A 25,641-nucleotide genomic window follows, 5' to 3' on the forward strand; every position below is an offset into this window, starting at 1 on the left:
TCAGTCAATATTTTTCAGCGCATGGGGCTGCTACTAAAAAGGTAATATAACAATTGGATATTGCCAAAGTAGTTATTGACTACAGTAGAGGATTCTGCAGAATGAACATCAGCTAGATTGAGGCTATGCGCACTGCAAGGCATGAACAAAGCTTAGGGATTTTTCTCGAGAATGATGGTCTGCACTCCTTTGTATACACGGGGCATATTAGCCCCGTTATCAAAGCCCTAGCCCCTACAGTTCTTTAAATCAATGCAACTTTGATCCGAAATGTCTATAATTAGCTTTGCAATGTCAGAACCCTTTTTTTTCCCCAGATTTTCTACCTTCAGAAATCGCTCTTTTATAATCCATTGGTTGTCAGATCCTAGGCGGACAAATTAAAGAACGAAAGTGATTTGTTCCGTATGAGACACGTCCTGAGTTCCGTCAACAATAATGGAAAAATAAATTGCTGTGTGGACCTCTTCGATAATAGCAGCAAAAACAGTTTCACCGCATGCCATAATGAACTCATTTTGAGTTCTCCAGCTCAAATAGTGCACTTGTATTCTTGTACCTTGTTTTTGGTGTCGATAAACTTCTTCTAGATGGAACTGAAGTGTCTTATTGTGTTTCCCCAACAGCTCAAGAGCGGCTCAAAAATTACCATTATCATACTCGTCCAGCATGTTTGATGAACCTACACAAATATGAACATAATATTGAATAAAGTTTACATCTAGATTAGTATTCCAAGCAACATTAAAATTATTTTATAAACATAAACATGACACACCTCGAAAACTTAGATTTCTCGAAGCTAGATGGAGAGATCAGCCAGTCTCTATTAATCTTTTCTCCTTTGAGAGAAGCTTCGTATAAAACGAAGGTAGGCACTTTTTTATTTGTAGAATCCCAACGAAAAAGTGGCGGATTTTGAGATGGTCCATTTAGTATGACTAGATCACGTTCGACTTTGATAAAACCCTCTTCCACAAGGCGAGGTCTAACTGCTTGATCACCTATTTGAATCGCCTCTTGACTTTATATTTAAAAAAGCATTTGAGAATTGTGGGATATTTTTAGAATCTGCAGATATTAAATTATATGTTATTAATATCTGCAAGTTTTTCATATAAAAAGAATGCGTACCAAACTCATCTCATTGTCATCTTCTTCTTCAGAGACCGTTGAAATCCTTGAAGGGGAAGATGGTTTTCTTGAACTCAAGGGTTCATCAACGCTGTTGGTAGCATGGTCCGTCTAAAAAAGAATTGTTATTATAGATTTGGAAATAAATTATGAATATGAGATTGTGAATAAAAAAATAAAGCTGTTAGCCTATACCCGGACTACTTGGTCGGACGTAGAGTTATTAGATGGCTTCTTTTTTTAACTTCATCGAAGCCACACTCTTCCAATATGCGTTTGTTCTTGTATTATTTTACAACTTTTTCTACAGTTTTTTTTATGCATTGGGACCCTGATTTATGAATCAGGGTCCCAATGCATAAAAAAAACTTTCGAAAACTGGACATGACGCTTTTACTCTAAGATGTGTGTTGCGTATTTTTAGATAAAATAAAAAAGTTTTTCATTTGTGTCGAAATAGAAATAAGTTTTTTATATAGAATTTCATTCTCAATGGAATTAAAGAAAAAAAGAATTAAATGCAATTTCACAATATCAGATTAATTAAAATAAATTTATCGAGAAAGAATATTTGAAAAGTGTTAGAATGAGAGTAAACTAACTGATTTATGTTATTATGTAACATATCATTGATGGTGTTTTTAAACAAGCCCATTGTTCGGATATGTGTTACGCAATTGCAATTTTAACTACATTTAAATTTGAGCCATTGCAATCAGACCCATAGAAAAAATAGAAATTGTGAAATTTCCATTTAACTTAAACTAAATCACAATTTCATTTCATGTTTCAATTCTAAAAATCTTACAAAATATCTTACAGAAAAAAAAAAATCTTCTATTTTGTCTTTACTTATTTGCTTAAAATTATGCCAATAATCTTCCTTTTTTTCCCTCTCTTGACAATTATTACTATCGTTAAAACAATCACAAAATATTACAAGCCCGTACTGCAGGTGGAGTTGGTGGGTGCGATCAACGCCGAATTTTGTTACAATTACCCTTTGTTTTGCATAAATTTTGCAATAAAAATCGAGAAATATATTTATTTGCTACTTTAAACTATCTCGTTTTAAAATTATGATTATTCGATTATGAACAAAGTAATACAGCAATGAAGTTATACTTGGTAATTTCTAGTAATTTACAGTAGTACTAGACTTATTAGCACAATCTCAGGCAGGAGTATTTAAAATGATTCAGCTGAAACCAGTTATACATTATCGATTTCAAAAAAATGTATTCTGCAATAGAAATATCTTTATTTATTTTTTTTCAAATTTGCCAAATTTGCAAGTTTCACAAATTTGCAATAAATACATACTACAAATATAAAATTTAGGCCGGAGTAAGAAGAAGACATAAACTGTCTTATCTCCGAGCCCCGTTTGCATATTGCCTGTGTTTATATAAAAGCAAATAAATACATAATCCATTTTAAAATACATATAAAAATGTCTTTAAAAAAACGCAAAACTATGGTATCTTTCTACTGATTCAAAATTAAAGTAATATAGAAATACATATATATTAATGCATACACATTTTATATATTAATGTTTAATAAGATATATTAATTTAGTGATAATAACAACGTTTTTTTTTTTTTTTAATTAAATTTAGAATAATAAATTTTTAAAGTCTGTTGTATTTTTTTTTTTTTATATATATATATATATATTCGTCATTATTAACATAAGTTTGTACAACATTTTACCGTGAAATGTATGACTGGAGCAGTAGAAGACAATAGTCTTATCATCTTGCCCCATTTTTGTCGTTGACAAAATATAACAAAAATATAAACCAAATACAAATATAATAAAATATTTATAATACATATAATTTTTTTTTTTTTTACTTCTTCTACAATGAACATCATTAAATAACCAAGCAAGTAATATAATAGAATTTCAAGAAAAAGTGAAGATTTAAATTGAAAAAGGAAAAATTTAAAAAAAAAGAAAAATTTTAAAAATAAGTGATTGTTTCATTAATGTTGAGGTCTAGTAGCTGTTGTTTTACTACGCATTTAAAATGTTGGAATGAGTTTATCGTTTTTATTTTGTTTGTTAGAAATGAGTTCCAAAATTGGGGTCCTCTGCTAGATATTAAGAATTTAGATTGTCTTAAAGAGGTTTTCGGAATATAGTAGTTCTTGATAGAGTATTTTGTTTGATATTTGTGATTAATAAGGCGAAAAAAGTTATGGAAGACTTCAGGGACCAGATCATTTTTGAGTTTAAACATGAACTGAAGAATGCAATAGATATTTTGTTCGTATATATTAAGAACTCTCAGTTCCTTCATTAAATGTTTAGAATTGGCATTTCTATTTGCGTTTGTTAATATACGGCATGCTAGTTTCTTTTTTTTATTTATTAAATCTAGTTTTGATTGGTAGGTACTAGCCCAGGCAACATTGCAGTAGTTAATATGGCTATGTATATATGCAAAATAAAAACTTTTAAGGCCTGCATTATTTAAAATATACCTGGTTTTATGCATAATTCCAATGATTTTAGATATTTTGTTTTTTAATATATTAATGTGGTCTTTCCAGCTAATATGTTCATCTAAGAATACCCCGAGAAATTTAACTGAGAACGCTTGATTTAGTTTAACTTTGTCTAATAGAATATCTGGAAGTTTTAATGGTAGTTTGTCTGAATTGTATGGTTTTGTGAAAAAGATATAATTACTTTTCTAAATGTTGACAGAAAGTTTGTTTGCTTTAAACCAATCGCTCAACTCTTCAAGTTCCTGATTTACTGTATTAAAAAGTGTAGTAATGTTAGAGTGGGTATAGAAAGCTTGAGTGTCATCTGCGAAAAGAATGAAGTTCAATATACTGGAAGATAAAAATATTTCATTTATATAGATTAGGAAAAGCAGAGGTCCTAGAATAGACCCCTTAGGAACACCACATGTGACGATTTCAAGGGGAGTGTATGTTTTATTGTAAAATAAGGTTTGTTTACGGTTTTTTAGATAGCAACTGAACCATTTTAAATTATTATTTTTTATACCATAATTATAAAGCTTGTATAGAAGGATCTCGTGGTCCACTGTATCGAAAGCCTTTGAAAGGTCGATAAATACTCCAAGGGTGTGTTTGTTTTTGTCGAAGCCACTTAAAATTTCGTTAACTAATTTTATTACAGCATGTTCAGTTGAGTGGCCTTTTTTAAATCCGTATTGGTTATTGTAGAGGATGTTATGATTTTGAAGGTATGTAAAGAGTCTATTATACATTATGCGCTCCAATATTTTTGAGAAGCATGGGAATATGGAGATGGGTCTGTAGTTAGATAAAGTCGAGTCATCTCCGCTTTTAAATACTGGAACTACGCGTGCTAATTTTAGGTGGTCAGGAAAAACTCCATTTTTTAATGAGAGATTAAAGATATAGGGGAAAGGCGCCTATGATGGCATAGCGTCTATGATGGCATACCGGTCATATTTTCATTAAAATTGGTTTTGGTAAAAAAATGATTAGACCTACATGACTATACTGACTTTACATTAGTTTTAGTGAAAAAACGTCCCTTGTGCACAAGTATTGTTTTTATAATCAACAAAAATCGATTTTGGGATGTGCTGTTGTAGTTTTATTTCCTTCATATATTTAAGATTGTGATTTTACTATTAACTGTGCAGAAATGAAATTTTCATGTATTTTATATTCAAGTTTTGCGCATTTATTGAAATAGTTACTTTAATTTTATCTTTTGAACAAAGCAGACACAGCTTGTTTTAATGAAAATGATGACTTTTACCCATGATGGCATACTGACGAGTTGGGGGTGTTGAAATATTGACAAGTTGGGAAAACCTTTTTTTTTTTATAATAAAAACTTATTTTTAAGTAAAGTTAAAAGAAAGCGATGCTCCAAAACTTTTTTTTGGTCCAAAAAATACGTAAAACGCAATATATCCTATGCGCATGCGCAAAATTTTACAATGCTGGTGTGTAGCATGAAATGGTAAATTAGGATGGTTTCGAGTAATTTCTGGCTTTTCTGAGGGAAGACTCTAAGGTTAAATGAAATCATTAAGTTACCCTCGATCCTAACTAGCCCCATCCTCCCCTATGCCATCATAGGAGCAGTGTTTGCCTATGATGGCATACTTGTACTTTTTTTTGCAATAAGAATAACTTATAAAAAAAATAAAACTGATGAAAACTCCCAGAGTAATTATTGTTCTAGATGTAACAAGGAATGTATTCATATCAAAACTTTTATTATTGGTCCTACAGAATACTGAATAATGAAGCTTCAAAGTTAAGTATCCCATCATAGGCGCCTTTCCCCTACATTAGGGGATACTCAATAACGTCATAAACGTTTTTAACAACTTTAGAGTCTATGTCATCAAGACCAGAACTTTTTCTGGACTGTATGGTTTCAAAAGCATTCCAAAGCTCATCAGGAGATAAGTCATACTCATCCATTGTAAAGTCTACTTTTTTTTAGTGTGATTTAAATAGTTTTTTACTTTGAGCTATTTTATTTGCTAACGTCTTTCCAATGTTTATAAAATAATTGTTAAAGCTTTTAACAATTTTTTTTTATCACTGATAAATATGTTTTTATCATTAGTATTTAAACGTTTAGGCAGTGTATTACCAGAGTCAATCTTTTATTTTCCTATTATTTCTTTTATAACATCCCATGTTTTTTTGTTATTTCCGATATTGTTTTGCATTAAATTAAAATAATAATTTTTTTTTTGCTTGTTTTTTTATTTTTTCAAAGAGGTTTTTATAATTTTTGTATTTGTTTTCATTTTTGTAAGTTTTTTTTGTTAAGTATTTTTCATAGAGTCTTTGTTTTTTTTTTGGAAGATTTAATAAAATCTTTGGAAATCCATGAACTTTGTAAGCTTTTAATTTTAATTATTTTTTCTTGCTTTGGAAACGCTTTTTCATACGCATCACTGAACTCTAAGTTAAAATATTCATAAGCGTTATTTGCGTCCTTGTAGTTGATGAGTTGATCCCAATCTACTAGTGATAGATAGTTACGAAAGGTTTCGATGGTATTTTTATCTATCTTTCTTTTTGTAACGCCTATTAATTTGTTTGATTCCTTGATTGATTTTTCTTTGTATATGGAATTTGATGTGAAAAATATTGGGAAATGATCACTTATATCAGTTCTTATGATTCCGCTTTGAGTGTGATATTTCGAGAAGTTATTGTAGTAACTCTAATTGAGTCTAACAGAATCTAAAAGAGTCTTTTAGATTCTGTTTTAAATTTCTCCAAGGTGTAGTTCTCTTTATGATTATTAAAATTTTTAATAAAATCTTGTATTGAGGGTTGCATGTGCTCCATTGTCCGTGTGCTTAGATAAAATGTACCAAGTGCCCCCTCTGGACGGCCCTGATTGGAAATAGCTATGAGTAGGGGGAAGGGGGGTATAGTTTGGAAAAATTTGAAAAGGTACAGGTTTCACGAAAGACCATGTAACAATAAAGGTTTCGCCAAATTTGGTTTTTAAATTCCAAACATAGTCAGATAGGGCGGTGGACATTTTGTACTTAACGTTATTGAATTATTACGTTATTGAACTTAAGATAGCTAGTTAATATTACGAAGTTCTAACGGCCAAGAAAACAGAGCAAGTTTAAAAAAAACATAATCCAAATATTTAAAGATATATAGGATTTGAAATAGATATAAAAACAAATTTTAAATCAGTTTTCTTCCTCCATAAGTAAATTGTTTATTTACAATTAACCCTAATTACGTTAATTTAAAAAAAAGCGTCATTAATAACGACGCTTTTTATAAAATATATTTGAACAAACGAACTATAACGAAAAGTTTTACAACGTCGATTTTTTTATTACATCGATTACGCTTAAACTTTTCCCTGGCGAATTCTAATTATTACTTCGGCATTCTAAAAAAACAACAATCTTTATGAATCTGAAGGAATATTATTCTATAATACAATAAAAATTAAATGTGTAGTAAGCCATTGTTCAGAAATTTTCGTTGTGTTGGACGTAATTGGGTAAAAAGACCTCTACCTGAACATCTTTCTAAATCTCCTGATGTAAATTTTGAATTCACAGTAGCTTCTTACAATGTTCTAGCAGATTGCCTTTTGAAGGAACATTCTTATCTATACAGAAATGCTCAAAGTATTAACAGTCCCTGGCTTCTTGATTGGAATTATCGAAAGCATAATTTATTAAAAGAAATTATCTATGCTGATGCAGATGTAAGTGTATTATTATTAAGTATTGTTGTTAATGTTTAAGTTACTTTATATTTCTTTTACATATGTTTAGAGTTATTTTTTGTTGTTGCTATATTAAATGTATTCATTTATTCATAAATTATAACAATTTGTGATCTTATCTATCCTAAAGAGGGTGTTTTGAAAAAGAAAAAAAAGAGTTTTTATTCTTTTTATGTCCATATTATTCTCTAGCTTTTTTAAATGGTAAAAAAATTGTTATCAATATATATATATATATATATATATATATATATATATATATATATATATATATATATATATATATATATATATATATATATATATATATATATATATATATATATATATATATATATATATATATATATATATATATATATACATATATACATACATACATACATACATACATACATACATACATACATAAATACATACATACATACATACATACATACATACATACATACATACATACATACATACATACATACATACATACATACATACATACATACATACATACATACATACACACATTCATGCATGCATGCATTCATACATACATACATACATACATACATACATACATACATACATACATACATACATACATACATACATAGTTTTAAGAACATTGAGCACTGTATTTTGTAGAATACATTTTAAAGTTGTTTAAAAATATACATACATACATACATACATACATACATATTAAGATGATGCTAAAAACAACTTTTTTTGAAAATGCCTGCCAACACCCCCTAAATGTGCTCTATATAATAAAATAATACTGGATTTGAAAATTTTTAGAATGAAAAATATTTTTAGGGGTGCCGCAAGACCATTAAACATCAAACAGGTCCCTAATATTATTAAAAATGTGTATAAAATTAGTTGGCTATGGTATTGTTGGTGATTTGTTAAACTGGCGCAGAGCTTTTTTAAAAAATTGATTACAACCAGTTGTACTTGTAGAAAATATTTCTGAATGGACAGATGTTATAAGTAGTATTCCTCAGAGATCAGTTCTTGGACCATTATTATTTATTTTATACATTACTGATATAATGTTAAATATAAAAAACAAATGTAAACTATATGCAGATGATACAAAATTAATATCTATACTAGATCATAACAGCAATACAGAAGATTTACAAAAAGATTTGAACAAAATGGTTCAATGGACAAAAAACTGGGTAGTAGAATTTAATAATGACAAGTGCAAGGTTATGCATATTGGTAAAAATAATTATAAAACAAATACTTGATGCCTAATAATTCCAAAAATTAAATAAATGCCACTAAAGTAACAAAAGCAACTTTATAATAAAGATCTTAGTATATATGTATCAAACAACCTTAACTGGAATTATTACCGCATTAACTATCAATAAGGCTTGCCAAAACGCATTAACAGTCAATAAGGCTTACCAAAAATTAGGTCTAATAAAATACTCTTTTAAATATTTAGATAAAAGAAATATAAAATTACTATTTACTTCATTAATCAGACCTCATCTTGAATATGGATCACCATTATGGAATTTACAAAAACATATCAATATGATCGAACAAGTCCAACAAAGAGCAACTCGTATAAATAAAATCAATCTTTTGAAACTAAAAATAGAAGGTCAAGGGGCAATATAGTTCAACTATGCAGGTTTATGAACAACTTAGATGAAATTAATTGGTACAATCCTATATTTATAGAAAATTCAATTACAAGAGGGCACAATAAAAGAATATGTAGACAACAAAGCAAAATAACAAACGGTTGACATAATTCTTTTATAAATAAAATAGTGGACAAATGGAACCGTTTACCACAAGATGTTGTGGATGGGAAAAATTTAAATATATTCAAAACCTTTTATGACAATTATATGAAAAACTGTGAAAATCTGTTACAGTCTGACATCTACTGTTGTTAGACTCTATACACTGTAATGTCACAGCTTTTTTGTTTTTTATTTTATTTATTTATTGTAACTTTAAGTAAATAAATTAGCAAACATATATATTTTTTCTTGTATGTCTTGGGTCAAGACATACAAGAAAAAAGTATGTTTTGACCCAAGACATACTTTTTTCTTGTATGTCTTGACCCAAGATATGTGTTGTATAAGATAGATGGTTTACTATCAAGATAAATGTTATGTATATATTCTTATAGTTTTGCTTCTTTTAAGACCCAGCAAGACATACTTTTGAAAAAAGTATGTCTTGTTGGGTCTCAAAGGAAGCAAAACTATATAAAAAATAATCATTATTTCATAAAAAAAAAATTATTTTAGATTTTAGTGAGCAGAAAATGACGTTTAACTAAAAACGAAAAACTTAACAAGATTTTTTAATTATAATTTTTTTTTTGTGGATATTTTTTATAAAATAATGATTATTTTTAAAATTTATATATAATTTCTCTTCTTTTGAGACCCAACATGACATACTTTTAGAAAACTTTTTTTTTTGATAACATTTGACCTGTTTGATGTTTAAGGGTCTTGTGGCACGCCTAAAAATATTTTTTATTCAAAAACTTTTCAAATCCAATATTATTTTATTATATAGAACACATTTAGGGGGTGTTAGCAGACATTTTCAAAAAAAGTTTTTTAGTAACGCTCATATATATATATATATATATATATATATATATATATATATATATATATATATATATATATATATATATATATATATATATATATATATATATATATATATATTAGGGTGCATCAAGCGCCCTATACTTTTAAAAATTGATCTGTCCCTATTCTTAAAACTTTCTATTGGTTCTCACAAGATACTCTGTTAAATTTTTTCAAAATTGAATCAGATTTAGGGGGGCCACCTTAAGTCTAAAACTTGCATCAAGATCCTAAACAGAACAAAAAAAATTTTTTAAATGTATGTCATGTTGGGTTTCAAAAGAAGCAAAACTTTATAAAAATTTCAAAAATAATTATCATTTTTTGTTAAAAATTTTTTAAAAAAAAATTTCGAAAAAAACCATGAAAAAATGGGTTTTTTTAATTTTTTGTTAAAAAATAATGATTTTTTATGCAATAAAACTTACAATGATAATTATTGTATAAAATTTTTATTTTTTTTGAAATTTTTATAAAATTTCGCTTCTTTTGAGACCCAACAAAACATACATTTGAAAAGCTTTTTTTTCTTCTGTTTAGGGTTTTGTTGCAAGTTTCAGACTTTAGGTGGCCCCCCTAAATCTCATTCAGTTTTAAAAAAGTTTAACAGAGTGTCTTGTGAGAACCAATAAAAATTTTTAGGAATAGGTACAGATCAATTTTTAAAAGTATGGGGCATTTGATGCACCCTAATATATAGACATATATATATATATACATACATACATATATATATATATATATATATATATATATATATATATATATATATATATATATATATATATATATATATATATATATATATATATATATATATATATCAGTGCATGTGATGAATAAAATCGCCCAGCACGATATTTCAGGTTTGTAATACTGAAATACATTATTTCAGTATTATGAGCGCGATTATGTGAGCTCAGCACATCAAGTCTTTAAGAGTGATGGCCATGGGACCATCCATTACATATGTAAGTATGTGGAAAGGGTCACTCAAAAGCGTACCAGTGCGTACAAGGAAAAAGGTGGATAATTTTTTGTTTGAATTTTCTTGTGAAGTCCGGGAAATCAGACAAAATAGCTTTGGTTTTTTAGTTAATGCATTTGTCTATCAACCGGAAAAAATATGTTACTGCAGCTTTGATATTAAATAAAAACAATGAAATATCTCCATTTACTAAAAGATGACTACATAACTTTGTTTCCTTTTTGGAGTTGAATCAACATGCTTGAATGCAGACATTTTAAACAACAGAAACGTTTTTTAATTTAATTTTAATAAATAATAGTTTAAAAAAAAAGATTAAGAATATTTCTTTGATTTACAAAAGATGTGTGAAAAATAAAAAACAATAAAGCAAAAGAATCTTTTTCAAAATCTTATGGATTAAAACTTTTGATTTTTTTAAATTCAATCAAGTTTTAATATTTTAATTTAAATTTTCTATTCTCATTGGGATGAAATATTTTGAAAATAGTAAACATTCCATTCTATCTGTTGGCAGTAATGATTTCATAACTTTTCATTTATTGTTTGTGCAAAATAAAAAACTGCTTTCTAATTAGAACTGAATACGCCATTTAAGTATTATCAAGTGAATAATATTTTATATACTTGATTATATACTTAATAAATATATAATAGACTTATACTAATATAATATATATTAGTGTAAATATACTAATACAAATATAATATATTAATATATATATATATTTATATATTATATTTGTTTCCTCTACGCGTTTCTCAAAATATGCTGACGTATATTTTGAGATATGCGTTTGTGAAACTAGTGACAACATTTTTTCTTTTGTTGTTTGTGAGCACGCTTCCAAATGTTTCAATTCAAAGTTATGTAACAAATATATTTGCTATAGGTATTGTTTATTGTAACTTTTTTTTTTTAATTTTAAGTGGAGTTTAGCTTCAACTTTTTTAATAAATAGACTTTAATATAAGCTTAATTGGTTTGAAGATACCAGTGAAAATATTTAGTTTTATATTAACTTATATTTGACAAAACAATATTTGATATTCCAACGTTTTGATGTTTTTTGAATTTTAAATATATTAGTCACTAATTAATAGAATGTGATCGAACCTGTACGAAATCGAAGCTTTAAGTGAAGTTTTAGTTAGATAAACTTTTTAGGCTAGATATTTATAAATATTATGCTAGATATTTAATTTTTTACATTTAAGTTTGGAATTTTCATTGAATTGTTGCAAGTTTTAATATTTTATTACATGGACTTTTATGCAATTCAAAGTAAAAGTTCTAGTTAAGCGAAATTTTTTGTCAAATGGACCCTAAAAAAATATACGAGTTAACGAATGGTTCGACTTAACCAGGGTACGATTAAGCGTTTAGTATGATAAAGTTCAACTGGAATTTAAAAATAGCACATGCTGGATTTAGCTTTCAAATAGCAGAAATAAATCATTTTTAATTTGAACTAATACCGCATAAATTAAAATTGAAGTAAGTCATGCATAAATTATGCATGACATACTTTATTACGAGAATAACTTCTTTATTTATCAATATGCAAACTCTACTGTTTAAACATTTTGACTTCAGCAAAAAAGTTTTACTAAAGATATTTTCTAGTGAGCGCTATTTATCGTGCCCCGAAGGTTGTTTACGAGCGTGTTTCACATGCGCAAAGCAATCGCTCCTGCTTCATCACAAGGCCTATATATATATATATATATATATATATATATATATATATATATATATATATATATATATATATATATATATATATATATATATATATATATATATATATATATATATATATATAGTTCTATAGTTTGTTGCATTTGGGAAGCACGGAAGGAAAAAAGTGATTCTTACGCCGACATATGCGCCACTTTTAATTACTTTTGACTTTCGTCCAACATTTGCGTGTTAGACGAAAGTCAAAACCATTAATTTGATTACAAATTAATCATTTTTAAAAAAAAACCACAAAAATGCAAATTTAATTGACCAGAATGTTTTTAAAAACATTCTGAATATTTTTAAAACATTCTGAATGTTTTTAACAATATAAACAATGTTTTTATTTTTATTTTTTTTTATTAAAATGTTTTTTTTTTTAATTTTTTTAATAAAATGTTTTTATTTTTATTTTTTTTACTGTAAATCATGAGCGGAGTGTTGCTACATCCACTATCTTATAGCCTGACTCGCAAAAGAGTGCTGCTATATCGACTGACAAATAGCCTGACTCACAACGGAGTGCTGCTACATCTACTATCTTTTAGCCTGACCCGCAAGGGAGTGCTGCTACATCAACTGAGGGTTTGGTTGGGGCAGGCAGTCTATCAATCAAGAAAAAAAAAGTTTCAGTCTTGCATTTTAATTTTTACTTTTTGTCAACAAAATATGGAAAAAACTTTCGGACAACATATTTTTTTTTTTTTTTTTTTTTTTTTTTTTTTTTTTTTATTATAAACAACCCCAAGGCCCGGGGGGGGGCCAAAACAGTCGAGGGGGCAACAAATTTTTTTGGTTTTTTTTTTTTTTTTTGTTATTCGTGGTACAACCCTCTCTCAACTCTTTAACTCCGAAACACGAACCTTTCCGAGCAAGGCCGCTGCGCGGAGAAACTAAGTTGATATATAAGATATATAAGAGTGATATGTATATATAAGATATATAAGAGTGATATGTATATATATATATATATATATATATATATATATATATATATATATATATATATATATATATATATATATATATATATATATATATATATATATATATATATATATAAGCGTTTTTTTTTTATTGCGTTAAAGATTTATTTAAAAATTTATGACATTATTACCTTAATAAAGCTGAGTTCTTGCTGAGTTTTATTTTAACACAACTAGTGCAATTTTTATAGAAGTATGAATGAAGTATTTTACTCTTTTACTCTCTTGAGTCTTATTGATTTGAAATAAACATACAACCCTTGAAATTAGATAAAATGAGGTCAGCAATAAAATGCCGACCTTAAACTATTAGAGGTTGGCATTGCCGAATGCCGACCCTAATTTTGAGGGCTATATATATATATATATATATATATATATATATATATATATATATATATATATATATATATATATATATATATATGTATATATGTCTCGTGTCTCTGTTTTTATGACTAGGCAACTCATTCTATTATCTCCATATGAGGGAACGGCTCTAAAACTCAGTTTTATGGTTCTGAGGCTGGCTGGTAGTCAGGTTTCCCGAACTCTGTGGTAGCTCTCAGAGAGGCTGATTCCATCAACAGCTTAAAAATATCAAAGTATTAAGAGTGCCATGTTGCGCATGGATGGTGTCCCTGTTCATACTTTTGGTGTGCATTGCCGAGGCCACATTTGGAGCCCTTTGTTATGCCTTAGAGTTTATTAATAGTAATGAGGTAATTGCTTGGGCTATTAAACAGTGTTCTGAATACTATCTATGCTTTGAGTCAAGTTCTTTAATCTAATTTTAAAAATAATAAAGTACGAAAAACTATAAAACACAAAAAACCATCATCATCACCAAGTTCTCTAAACATATCATTCACTAATATTCGTGGTCTTCAAAGTAACTTTTCTTCTGTTGAGTCTTATCTCTTGCAAAGTTCACCAGACCTACTTGCTCTTTGTGAGACTAATTTGCGTTCAGCTGTCTCATCTTGCAATTTTAGTGTTGATGGTTATGTTCCTTTAATTCGTAAAGACTCCAATAGTCACATGCTTGGCTGGAGCATTTACATTCGTAAGAATTCACCCATTTGTCGTGAAACTAGGTTTGAATCCACAGACTATTCTTTTATGTGCTTTCGTTTAGCACCACTTCACTCTTCACTTCACACCTTTCTTTTTATTCTATATCGCTCTCCTTCATCTCAAGATTGCACTCTTTTTGATGTTATTTCTAATCATATTGACCAAGCCTTCTCTCTTTATCCATCAGCCTATATTGTTGTTGTTGGTGACTTTAATACTCATCACACTGAATGGCTTGGCTCTAGTGTCAGTGACTCTGCAGGCATTAAAGCCTATAACTTTTGCCTTTCTCAATCCCTAACTCAAATAGTCAACTTTCCAACTCGCTTTCCAGACAGCCCGAGTCATTTACCTTCTTTACTCAACTTATGTCTTGTTTCTGATCCTAGTCAGTGCTCAGTTTCTCCACACTCACCCTTAGGTGCTTCTGATCATAGTTTGATCTCTCTAAAACTAATATCTCATTCTTCTTCGTCACCTGAATCGCCCTATTATCATACCTCTTAAAACTACCTTAAAGCTGACTGGGATTTTTTCCATGATTTTCTTCAGGATGGCCCTTGGGTAGAAATCTTTTGTCTTCCTGTTGACAAGTGTGCTTCTTACATAACTTTGTGGATTCAGACTGGCTTGGAATCTTTTGTTCCCTCTCGACATTCCCGGTCAAGCCTCATTCTCCTCCATGATTTTCTTTACATTGTGCTGCTGTGTTTGCCAATCGAAACCGTTGCTTCCATATCTATCAGCAAAACAATTCTCTAGAAAACAGACGTCTGTTTATTACTGCTAGAAACAATTGTAAAAAGGTTTTGTCTAACGCCAAAACCTGCTATTCCCAGGTCATGAAATCTCGTATTTCATCACAAAAATTAGGCTCTCGTGACTTCTGGAGAATCTTTAATAGTATTAATAAGGGAAAATCTTTAATTCCACCTCTCTTGTTTGGTTCAGACTTTTGCACCTCACCCCTCACCTAAAGACAAAAGCGAATTGTTTTCTAAAAACTTTTCAACGCATTTATAGTTTTTTAATGAAAGATTGCCTGCCCAAATCAAAACTCTCAGTCAATATAGCACCACTCTTCACAAGTTCTACTTATATGTCAGTCGATGTAGCAGCACTTATCTCATTTTCTACCTATTTATCGGTCAATCTAGCAGCAATCAAAAGAGATATATAGATATAGATAATAATATTTATATTATGTTAGTGTAGATATAAATTATCTTAGTGTATTCTACAAACAGAGTGCTTGATGTTCTTAAAACAAACAGAGAACAAAGCAATTATAAATTAGTAAAAACACTCATCTAAGTTTTTCTTGAACAAATTATTTCTCTATCCGTAGGTTCATCAGGAAATTTCCCGATGAACTTACTGACGAAGAAACAATTTGTTTAAGAAAAAATTATATATATATATATACTCGTTTTGAAATAAATAATAATAATTTTAGATATGTTTACGCAAAAAAAAATTTTGAATTATTTTGTATTCAGGTTCTTTGCTTGCAAGAGGTTGAAGAAGAACACTACTACAACTGGTTTTATCCACGTCTTAAAGATTTCGGTATTTGATATGCAATCATTTTATAATTTTTAACTCTATATTGTATTTTATTTAATGCTGTTGTTCTTTTTTTTTTTTTGTTATAATTTTTTGTAAAAATGATTAAAGTGAGCAATTTTTGTTTTTTATTCTTTTAGGGTATGATGGTATATACAAAAGGCGTTCAGGTGACAAACGTGATGGTTGTGCCACCTTCTTTAAATTAAATCGTTTTTCTTTTCACAGTATTGAATTGCTTGATTTTTATCACCCAAATATTCCTCTAATGGATAGAAACAATGTTGCCATTCTTTTATTTTTAACTCCTCGATCTAATCATGGTAAGAATAAATCACCGATATGCATTGGTAATACCCATTTACTGTTTAACAAAAATCGGGGTGACATAAAACTTGCTCAGATTAGCTATATTTTTGCTGAAATTGATCGTTTAAAAAAATCTGCAAAGTTTGGTTCATGTTTCCCTTTGGTTATTTGTGGGGATTTTAATTCTTTACCATTTAGTCCTCTCTACCATTTTATCACCAAAGGTCAGTTATGTTACAATAATATGAATAAAGCTGCTTTATCCGGTCAAAATGAGTCCTCATATGGGTTTAATACTAATAATATTGTAAAAGATCCCATATTTCCTGATGCGCTAAGACTTACCAGCAACTGTAAGTGGAAACATGGCATCAGCCTTAATGAATTCCATTTAGGAGAGAAAAATGTTGCTCCTATAGTTGATAATCATATGCAAAATAAACAAGCGAAACCGTCAGGTGAATTTTCAGGGGTTTTATCACATGATTTTTGTTTAAACAGTAGTTATTTGCACTATTTACCTGATGGAGCTAAAGAAGTGACCACGAGCCACAATCGTGCTTGTTCTACAGTCGATTTTATATTTTATTCTTCTAATCAAGAGTCGAAGAACTCAAGTTCATCAAATAATTCAGTTCAAAAAAACTTGTGTTTGTCGGGTGTATTAAGTTTACTTTCAGAATCTGATTTAAAGTCAATGGGACAGCTACCTAATGGTTTTATATCATCTGACCATTTGATGTTATTGTCTTCATTTATTCTTCACTAATAGTTTTTTTTAATTTGTTTTAATTATTTTTTAATGTTAACACTGTTATTAGATTATTAAAATATTTAGGTTTTTAGTTTTTTATTAAAAAATTAAAGAGGTTGTAAGTTATAAAAAAAAAAGATAAAGTTTTCTTATGTATTTTTGTAATTTTATTTCATAACTAAATACATTTTAACTATAACATATAGTTTTCTTATTTTTATTTAATTTTAAGAACAAATTTAATTCTTCTTTTCTTCTTGTCTAGAAAAGAAATTGACGGAAAAAAGTTCAAAGCTACGATCCATTTATTTTTAAGTTACTACATTTCATAATTTGTTTCCGAAGTTTTGTTGTAAAGGCTTGTGGAAAAATTTTAATAGACTCGTAAACAATAGCAAGTTTAACATTTTCGTACTGATTTTATTATCGGGTCTGATTTTATTATTTCTTCCAAAAATACTACTATTAAAAAACTATTTTTTCTTATCTCTTAAATCTAATGACCATACTTTTCTAGCATCTCAGAAAAACAAGTCTATTATTTACTTATTTTCTCCAAGATGTTCAGAATTGCCGTACCCGGAATACTAGCAATTCTTTCTTTAATAGTCTTCCCGATTTTCAAGTCAATTATTTTATAATAAACAAAAAACATAGTAATAATAATATAATAATAATATATAATACTAATAATATAATAATATATAATAGTAATAATAAACAAGTATAATTATTTAAACAGCAATCAGCTAGGTCAGCTTTTAACAACCTACTAAAAGTAGTTCCACAAAAGGTTCAGTTAATTTAATAACAATATATTTCACTTGTAAATATTTTTTGCTTTAGTTCACATATGATAGCTATGTGACACAAAAATTTTAAACTACATAAATACATGTCATTGTAATTTTTCAATATTATTTTCTGATAACAACTGGTTGTTACATGGTAAAGGTGAAAAAAATTTCGATTAGTTCTACAAAAAGTTAAAGTTCTAAACAAAAAATTTTTGATATATATATATATATATATATATATATATATATATATATATATATATATATATATATATATATATATATATATATATATACAAATATATATATATACAAATATACACATACACAGGGGCGGACCCTTTTTTTGTTGCTTAAGATAACTAACTTCTAGACATGGAACAAATTCCAAGCATTTATATGTTTATACTTATGTCAAATAAGGATGGTTTGGAAAATATTGCGATAATTGGAGTCTGGGAACAAAAAAACACTAAAATTTTGGCCACAATTACCCCAAACGTGACAGCAACAAGTTATATACATCGATACATTTTGAATTTCATAGTATAATCTCTTACCGTTCAAAAATTATGACCATATGAAATTTAAATTCCCCACTATTTGAGGGGGTTACAAATATTGTATAGTCATAATTTTTGAATGTTAAAAGTTTGTTGTATGCAATTTAAAATGTTTCAATGAATATAACTTTAGTTAAGAATAATTAAAAAAATAATTTGTCAATTTGTTGCTCTTAAAAAATAATTTGTCAATTTGTTGCTCTATTTGGAGTAGTTGTGGCCAAAAGTTTAGGGCTTTTTTGTTTCCAGGCTCATAGCATCCTTATTTGACATAAGTATAAACATATAAATGTTTGGTGTTTGCTCCATGTCAGGAAGTTACTTATCTCAAACACAAACAAATGCTGGATTCGCCTCTGATATATATACAGTATTGGACAAAACATTTGCAACCAACATTGAACAATGCTAAAAAGTGTTCCTAATTTTACATGTCTTAAAAACGAAACGAACTATACTACCACAGCAAACAGTTCAGGAGTCTGGAGTCATAGCATGCCATGCAGAATTTCGTTGACAAGTGCCATTTTGCAGCGGACAAAACAAGTGCAACTTTTTTGGTTTGTTTCATTTTCTTAAGTCTGGTCCGTGTCAACGTCATGGAAGTTTTTTAATAGTTAAAGGAAGTATCCAGAAGCATGCAGAAGCTTCCAGAAGTTTCCAGAAGAAGCATCTGGAAGCCTCCAGTAGCACCCAGAAATATCCAGAAACATTCAGACGCATCCAGAAGCTTCCAGAAGCATCGAAAAGAAGCATCTAGAATCTTCCAGAACAGGTACACTCAGGTTCATTTTACTATATAAGAGACATGTAAATCGACATGTAATTCAGTCAGTATATGGAAGTCAATCTGTCAGTATTATCAAGACAGTTTATCGAAGTGAGTTTTATCAAAGTGTTTTATCGAAGAACATCAATACAAGAAGTCAAATACAACAAGTGTTTCATTACATCAATACAGTCCACATCCAACAAAGACGTTGTGTTCCACAGAGCATTATTGTATCATCACAAGATAAATGTAACACGGTAAGCCTTGAGAAGCGTGATTATTTATTTTTATTATTTTTATGACTTCAAGTGCAAAAATGGCTCCCGACAGTCTTGGATTGGAACTAAGAAAGAAAATTATTGGCGATTACGTAAGTAGAATGTCACAAAAAAGTATTTGTGATAAATATCGCGTGAAAAAATGACCGTATCAAGACTATGTTCCAAATATCGTTCTACGGGGAAGTTGGCAGCAGATAACAAAGGTGGAAGACCGCGTCCCACCACTTCTAGAGAGGATTTTATGATCGTCAGATCCGTCAAGAAGGATCCCTGGATATCATCAGTCGAGATACAAAAGCAATTAGAGCTGCCTGTATGGGACCGAACAATCAGACGACGTGCTGTTGAAGCCGGATTGTTTTCTCGACGCCCTGCAAAGAAACCGCTGATTTCACTAAAAAACCAGAAGAAAAGACTCCTGTTTGCTACATTTCATATTGACTTGAATGTGCAGAAATTGCGAACTGTCCTGTTCAGTAATGAATTGAAGTTCAACATCATTGGGAGCGATGGCATTTGCCGTGTACGTCGACCGGCCGGAAAACGCCTCAATTTACGTTACTGCCATAAGACCGTGAAGCATAGTGGAGGCAATGTAATGGTCCGGGGGTGTTTTTCTGCTAACGGTCTAGGTCCAATACATCGAAACGATGGAATAATGGACCGTTTCATGTATTAAAATATTCTGAAAGATGTTATGTTACCTCATGCTGAATGGAATATGCCAATAAAATGGGTTTTTCAGCAAGACAACGATCCGAAACACCGCAGAATTAATCGTGAAGGTGTTCGTAATAAGGATCAACTGTTTGAACAAGTCTAAAAGGCCTGGGCAGCAATTCCACAAAGTTTCATTGGTCACCTGATCGAATCTATGCCTCGAAGATGCAAGGCTGTGATCGACAACAAAGGATTCGCCACGAAATATTGATAGCGAAATACAGCTTGGTCAACATTTTGTCGAGTTGCACTTGTTTTTTCCAGAAGGAAATCAACTTTTTTTAAATACTTTTGATTAATTTATTAATTTTCGTGTACAAATAATGAACTTTGTGATGAATAAAACTTGAAGAACTTTGTCTCTAAACAGTTACATAGTTATTTCTCTAAATTGAAAAAATGCAACACTTTTATATAAAGAAACTAAATTAGCATTATTTGGATGCACTCGTTTTGACCGATACTGTATATATATATATATATATATATATATACATATATATATATATATATATATATATATATATATATATATATATATATATATATATATATATATATATATATATATATATATATATATATATATATACATATATAAAAAAATGAGCATGTATTTACAAAAACCGTAATATATAAAAACCGGCGCTGTATATAGGGTAGATAAGAGTAATATGGGCATCCTTAGCCAGAATTGGAATATTTTCAAAAATAATTATGCTGGATTCAAAATTTTTACGAACAAACAATTTTTAGGGATCCCTACTCATGGTCCACTAAGAAATTTGGGCACCTGAAATTTTTTTCTTAAAAACACAGAGGTTTTAAAAAAGTAGCAAAAGTGCTCATATTACCAAGACCACTTGGTAATATGAGCATTTTAAACTAGCTCAAAAAAATAATATTAATTAAGTAAAAAAACTACCAACCTGACACTTAGAACTAATTTTTGGAATATAATGATTCTTTATTAACAAAACTTATCATCAAAAGATCAAGTTTTAAGCCACTTTTTGTTAAAACAATACTTACTATGTTTTCCGCATAAAAATTAGCTCTTTTATTTTTTAATTTTATTTACTCAAACTTTTGAACAATAAAAACTCAAATTTTTTTATTTTAAGTTACAGAAAAATATTTAGTGTTGTTAAAATATTAAAATTTTTTACTATGTTTTGTTTTTATTCAAAAAGCAATAAAAACCACTGCTATTTTAAGACTTTAAACTAGGTAATTTCAATGAAAAACACTGAGTAAATTGAGCATGCTCATATTACACAAAAATGGTATCTTTAAATTAAGTCAAAACTAAATTTTTCTATGCGTTGTTTTTCAAACAAAAATGGATTGGATTTTTAGCTAACATATTTTTCTTTATGAAAAAATAAACTTCATTATTTTAGCACTAAAATTTCGCTCCACAGATTTATTCATGCGTGATGATATTATTTTAACAACGCAAAAATTTTAATAGCGTTTTAATTAGACGATAGCCGCTAATTATTGCATATAATTTTACGCTTATTGTACTGATTCCTGTCATCACCACATAAAGTCGATTCAAAAAATACAAAGCAACTTCAACTTCACTGCTTACATCTAAAAAATCTTTAAGTATGGTCATATTACACTAATCTACCCTACGTATACTTTACAACCTATTTATTGAAAAATATAAAAGTAAAATGTATATCAGTTCGTGGTTGGTTAAGGAAAAGATTTAAGTATAGATTTGAGCCTGGGAGAATCATAATGGTTTAAGTTTACGCTTCCTCAATATGAGATTTAATTAGATTTACTGTAGAGAGTAAACTAACACCTTACACCAGTCTCAAGTTTAACATAATGATGCTTTGTAATCATAAATATTAACTTGACCTTTTTTTTTTTTTTTTTTGACTTACACCGTTTTAGTTCTCACCAGCTCATTTAAGTAAAAAGTAATATTCATGTAAAAAAAATAAAAAATAAAAGAGTACTTGATTTACAAAATCTGTAATAAATATGTATGTGTTTAAAACCATTTGTATAAAAGTAAAATAAATAACAATTCATTGATAGTTAAAAAAAAAAATTCAATGATTTTCAAATTTTTTAAATTTTAATAATAACACTCAGATTTATTTCAGATTTATTTTCAGATTTCAACAACAATATTCAAGATTAAAGGTTACAACATAACTAAGTTGATGAAAAATGTGTTGATATATTCTGTGACTTGTTTTTTATAATTGAATTTTAGTTTTAAAGAAGCATTCAAAATTGAACACATTAAAATTCATAAATAAAAAAACCTGATTTCATTTTTAAATTGCTCTTTACCAACTTTATTTGTATTTACAATCTTAGGAAATTTTTTTTTGTATTTACAACCTTAGGAAATTTTTTCCTCAAGCCCACGATATTTAATTGAATATGTAATTACATATTCAATTAAGTATCGTGAAATTTTGAATTGTATATAGGGGCAATGTACAATAGTGATGAAAAATTTTGACTCAGAACAAAACTTGCAGTTTCTCAGTTATTTGTGGTTTAAAAAATTTTTTTTTCAAAAAAATCACAAATAACTATAGATTTAAAATGCTCTTGTGTTTATTTTTGTAAATTTATTTTTAATACGGCCTTCAACCGAAAACTTAAATATTTTATTTTAAATATTTTAAGGTGACCACCTTTGTTATCTGTGCTAAGTCTACATCTTTTTTTAATAGAGTCAAAAAGATAAACACTTAAGTAACCATTTTATATAACTTTTAACTCTTTGATTGATTGCCAGTTAATGCATGTAAAAATTAGATATTATTTTGACATTTTGGATAAGCAAATAAACTTATTGTTTACATTTTTTGTTAGTATGTATTTTGTTCGATCAGTTTTTTTTTTGCGATAATCTCGCATTTTTGCAATGTTGGTGTTGCAATTAACCCACCTTTGATACCCCTTATAACTACCTTTAGTACTCTATATATACTAAATAATAAGTATTTCTATAGTTAGATTATATTTTTTATTTATATTAGCTTAAGTTGTTTGTATAAAATAATTAATTACCTAAATACCAGTAAGAAGGAAAAAATTACAAACTAACATTAACTAAGAAAATCTTGCTATGGCTAGTAAATCTTTACTTTTTTTACGAGAGGCTGAATGGGACAATGTATAAGTGCAAACTGGCATAAGTGCAAACTGACATAAGTGCAAAGATGTTGCAAAATTTTGCATAATTGCGAACTGGCATAAGTGCACCAAAAGAATTAGAAAACATTGGGATAAGCGTAAATTGGCTTAAGTGCGAACTGTCATAAGAGCAAACCAGTTGCAAAAACTGGCACAAATGCGAACTGGCATAAGTGCGCTGAAAGAATCTGCAAATATTGGCATAAGTGCAAATTGGCATAAGTACGAACTGGCATAAGTGCGAACTGACATTAGTGCAAAATGCCAAAATTATTTGAAATTATATTCGGCGCTCTTCGCACTTTGCCAGTTTTTATAACTGCTTCACACTTATGCCAGTTCGTACTTATGCTAATTCTCACTTATGCCGATGTTTGCAAATTTATTCGGCGCACTTATGCTAATTCGCATTTATGTCGATTCGCATTTATTCCAATTTTTGTAACTGCTTTGCACTGTTTAGCTGCTAAAACAGTTGGAAAAACTGGCATAAGTACAAACTAGTATAAGTGCGAACTGGCATAAGTGCGCAAAAAGAGTTTGCAAACATTGGCATAAGTTCTAACTGGTATATGTGCAAATTAGGATAAGAGCAAAGCAGTTGCAAAAACTGGCTCAAGTTTTTGCAACTGATGCCTCGGAACGATTTATTAATGTTGTTTGTTGTATAAAAAATTACAAAACCTTTTGATTCATTTTTATCATTTAATTTGTTAAAACAACTTTTACAGCCATACAATCATTGTCAAATAATATTAAAAAAACAACAACTAACAATTAATAAATTAAATTTACTGCAATAAATAAACATTTAAAACAAATTTACTTGCTTGCAAACTTGTTTCCCTCCCCAACCCCAAATGGTAGAGCAATTGTTTACTCAGTTTTATACCATTACAATTCATAACTAAATTTATACTCACCAATAAATTTTCATATATTTATATTACAGCGTTCGAAAGTTATGACCATGTAAAATTCATAAACCCCTCAAAATGAGGGACACACAAAATTTGAAAAATTGAGGATTAATTAAACATTTGACTTAACATAATTAAGCATACCTAAAACACTAATCATTTACTACTACATTTACTACTTACTAGGATTGTGGAAGATTTTATAAATGTTTAATAAAAATACCCAGTGGGTACAGACGCCCGTATAACGTCTATACGACTTTATATAAACGTCAAAGTTTAGTAGGACTGTAGAGTGCTACAGATTTTAACAGTATGCACAAAACAGCAGAAAAAAAAAGCATTAAATTAAAAGAAAAACCTCAACAACATATTATTTTTCAGATCAACCTGGGTATCTTCACATCTGTCATTCATATACCTTTTTTATAAACACAAGTTTTCTTTTATAATATATTGTTATATTTGATAACAGTTATAACATTAATATTTTTATAAATGATATTTTTTGAATAGTTCAAAAGTTATAAATAAAGTTTAAAAAATTTAAGTTCGCATAATATTAATGCAGATAAGGTTTGCAATTTTTTTTCCGTAGGAGAACTTAATGAAAGTTTAATTTTAATTAGTTTAGCGCTATGCTCTTCTATGTAAAAACCGGGACAATTGTCACCCAATGATGAGTTAACCTCGTAGTTTAAAGTTTTTGGTTGAAGGGCGTGTAAAAGTTATGTGGTATAAATTACGCGTTTAAATAAAAGTCAAACACGACGAAATGTCGTAATAATTGATTACAGGTTAGATAACCCTGGTCACTGCAATCTTTTTTTCAATCATCAAAGCACTTTTCTTTTATTATATAAGTTATTATTACTTTTAAACGACAAAGCAATCAAATGAATAATTTATATTTTAAAAATAATATAAATAAATAATGCATAAGCTCACATTC

General features: G+C 28.6%; 1 protein-coding gene across 1 annotated transcript; it reads left to right on the plus strand.

Annotated features, from left to right (window-relative positions):
• Positions 1-6,942: 6,942 nt before the first annotated feature.
• Positions 6,943-17,655, plus strand: LOC100205507 (protein angel homolog 2). The gene is made up of 3 exons (XM_065805119.1): positions 6,943-7,369; positions 16,327-16,396; positions 16,534-17,655. The coding sequence occupies exons 1-3, from the start codon at positions 7,109-7,111 to the stop codon at positions 17,469-17,471; spliced, it is 1,269 nt and encodes a 422-aa protein (XP_065661191.1). The 5' UTR covers positions 6,943-7,108; the 3' UTR covers positions 17,472-17,655.
• The last annotated feature ends 7,986 nt before the right edge of the window (positions 17,656-25,641 follow it).

The sequence above is a fragment of the Hydra vulgaris genome, chromosome 09 (genome assembly GCF_038396675.1).
Source record: "Hydra vulgaris chromosome 09, alternate assembly HydraT2T_AEP".
Lineage (NCBI taxonomy): Eukaryota > Metazoa > Cnidaria > Hydrozoa > Anthoathecata > Hydridae > Hydra > Hydra vulgaris.

Coding starts and splice junctions, on each gene's coding strand:
- LOC100205507 (XM_065805119.1), top strand. CDS start 7,109: ATGTGTAGTAAGCCATTGTTCAGAAATTTTCGTTGTGTTGGACGTAAT. Junction 7,370..16,326: donor TTATCTATGCTGATGCAGAT/GTAAGTGTATTA, acceptor TTTTGTATTCAG/GTTCTTTGCTTGCAAGAGGT. Junction 16,397..16,533: donor TCCACGTCTTAAAGATTTCG/GTATTTGATATG, acceptor TTATTCTTTTAG/GGTATGATGGTATATACAAA.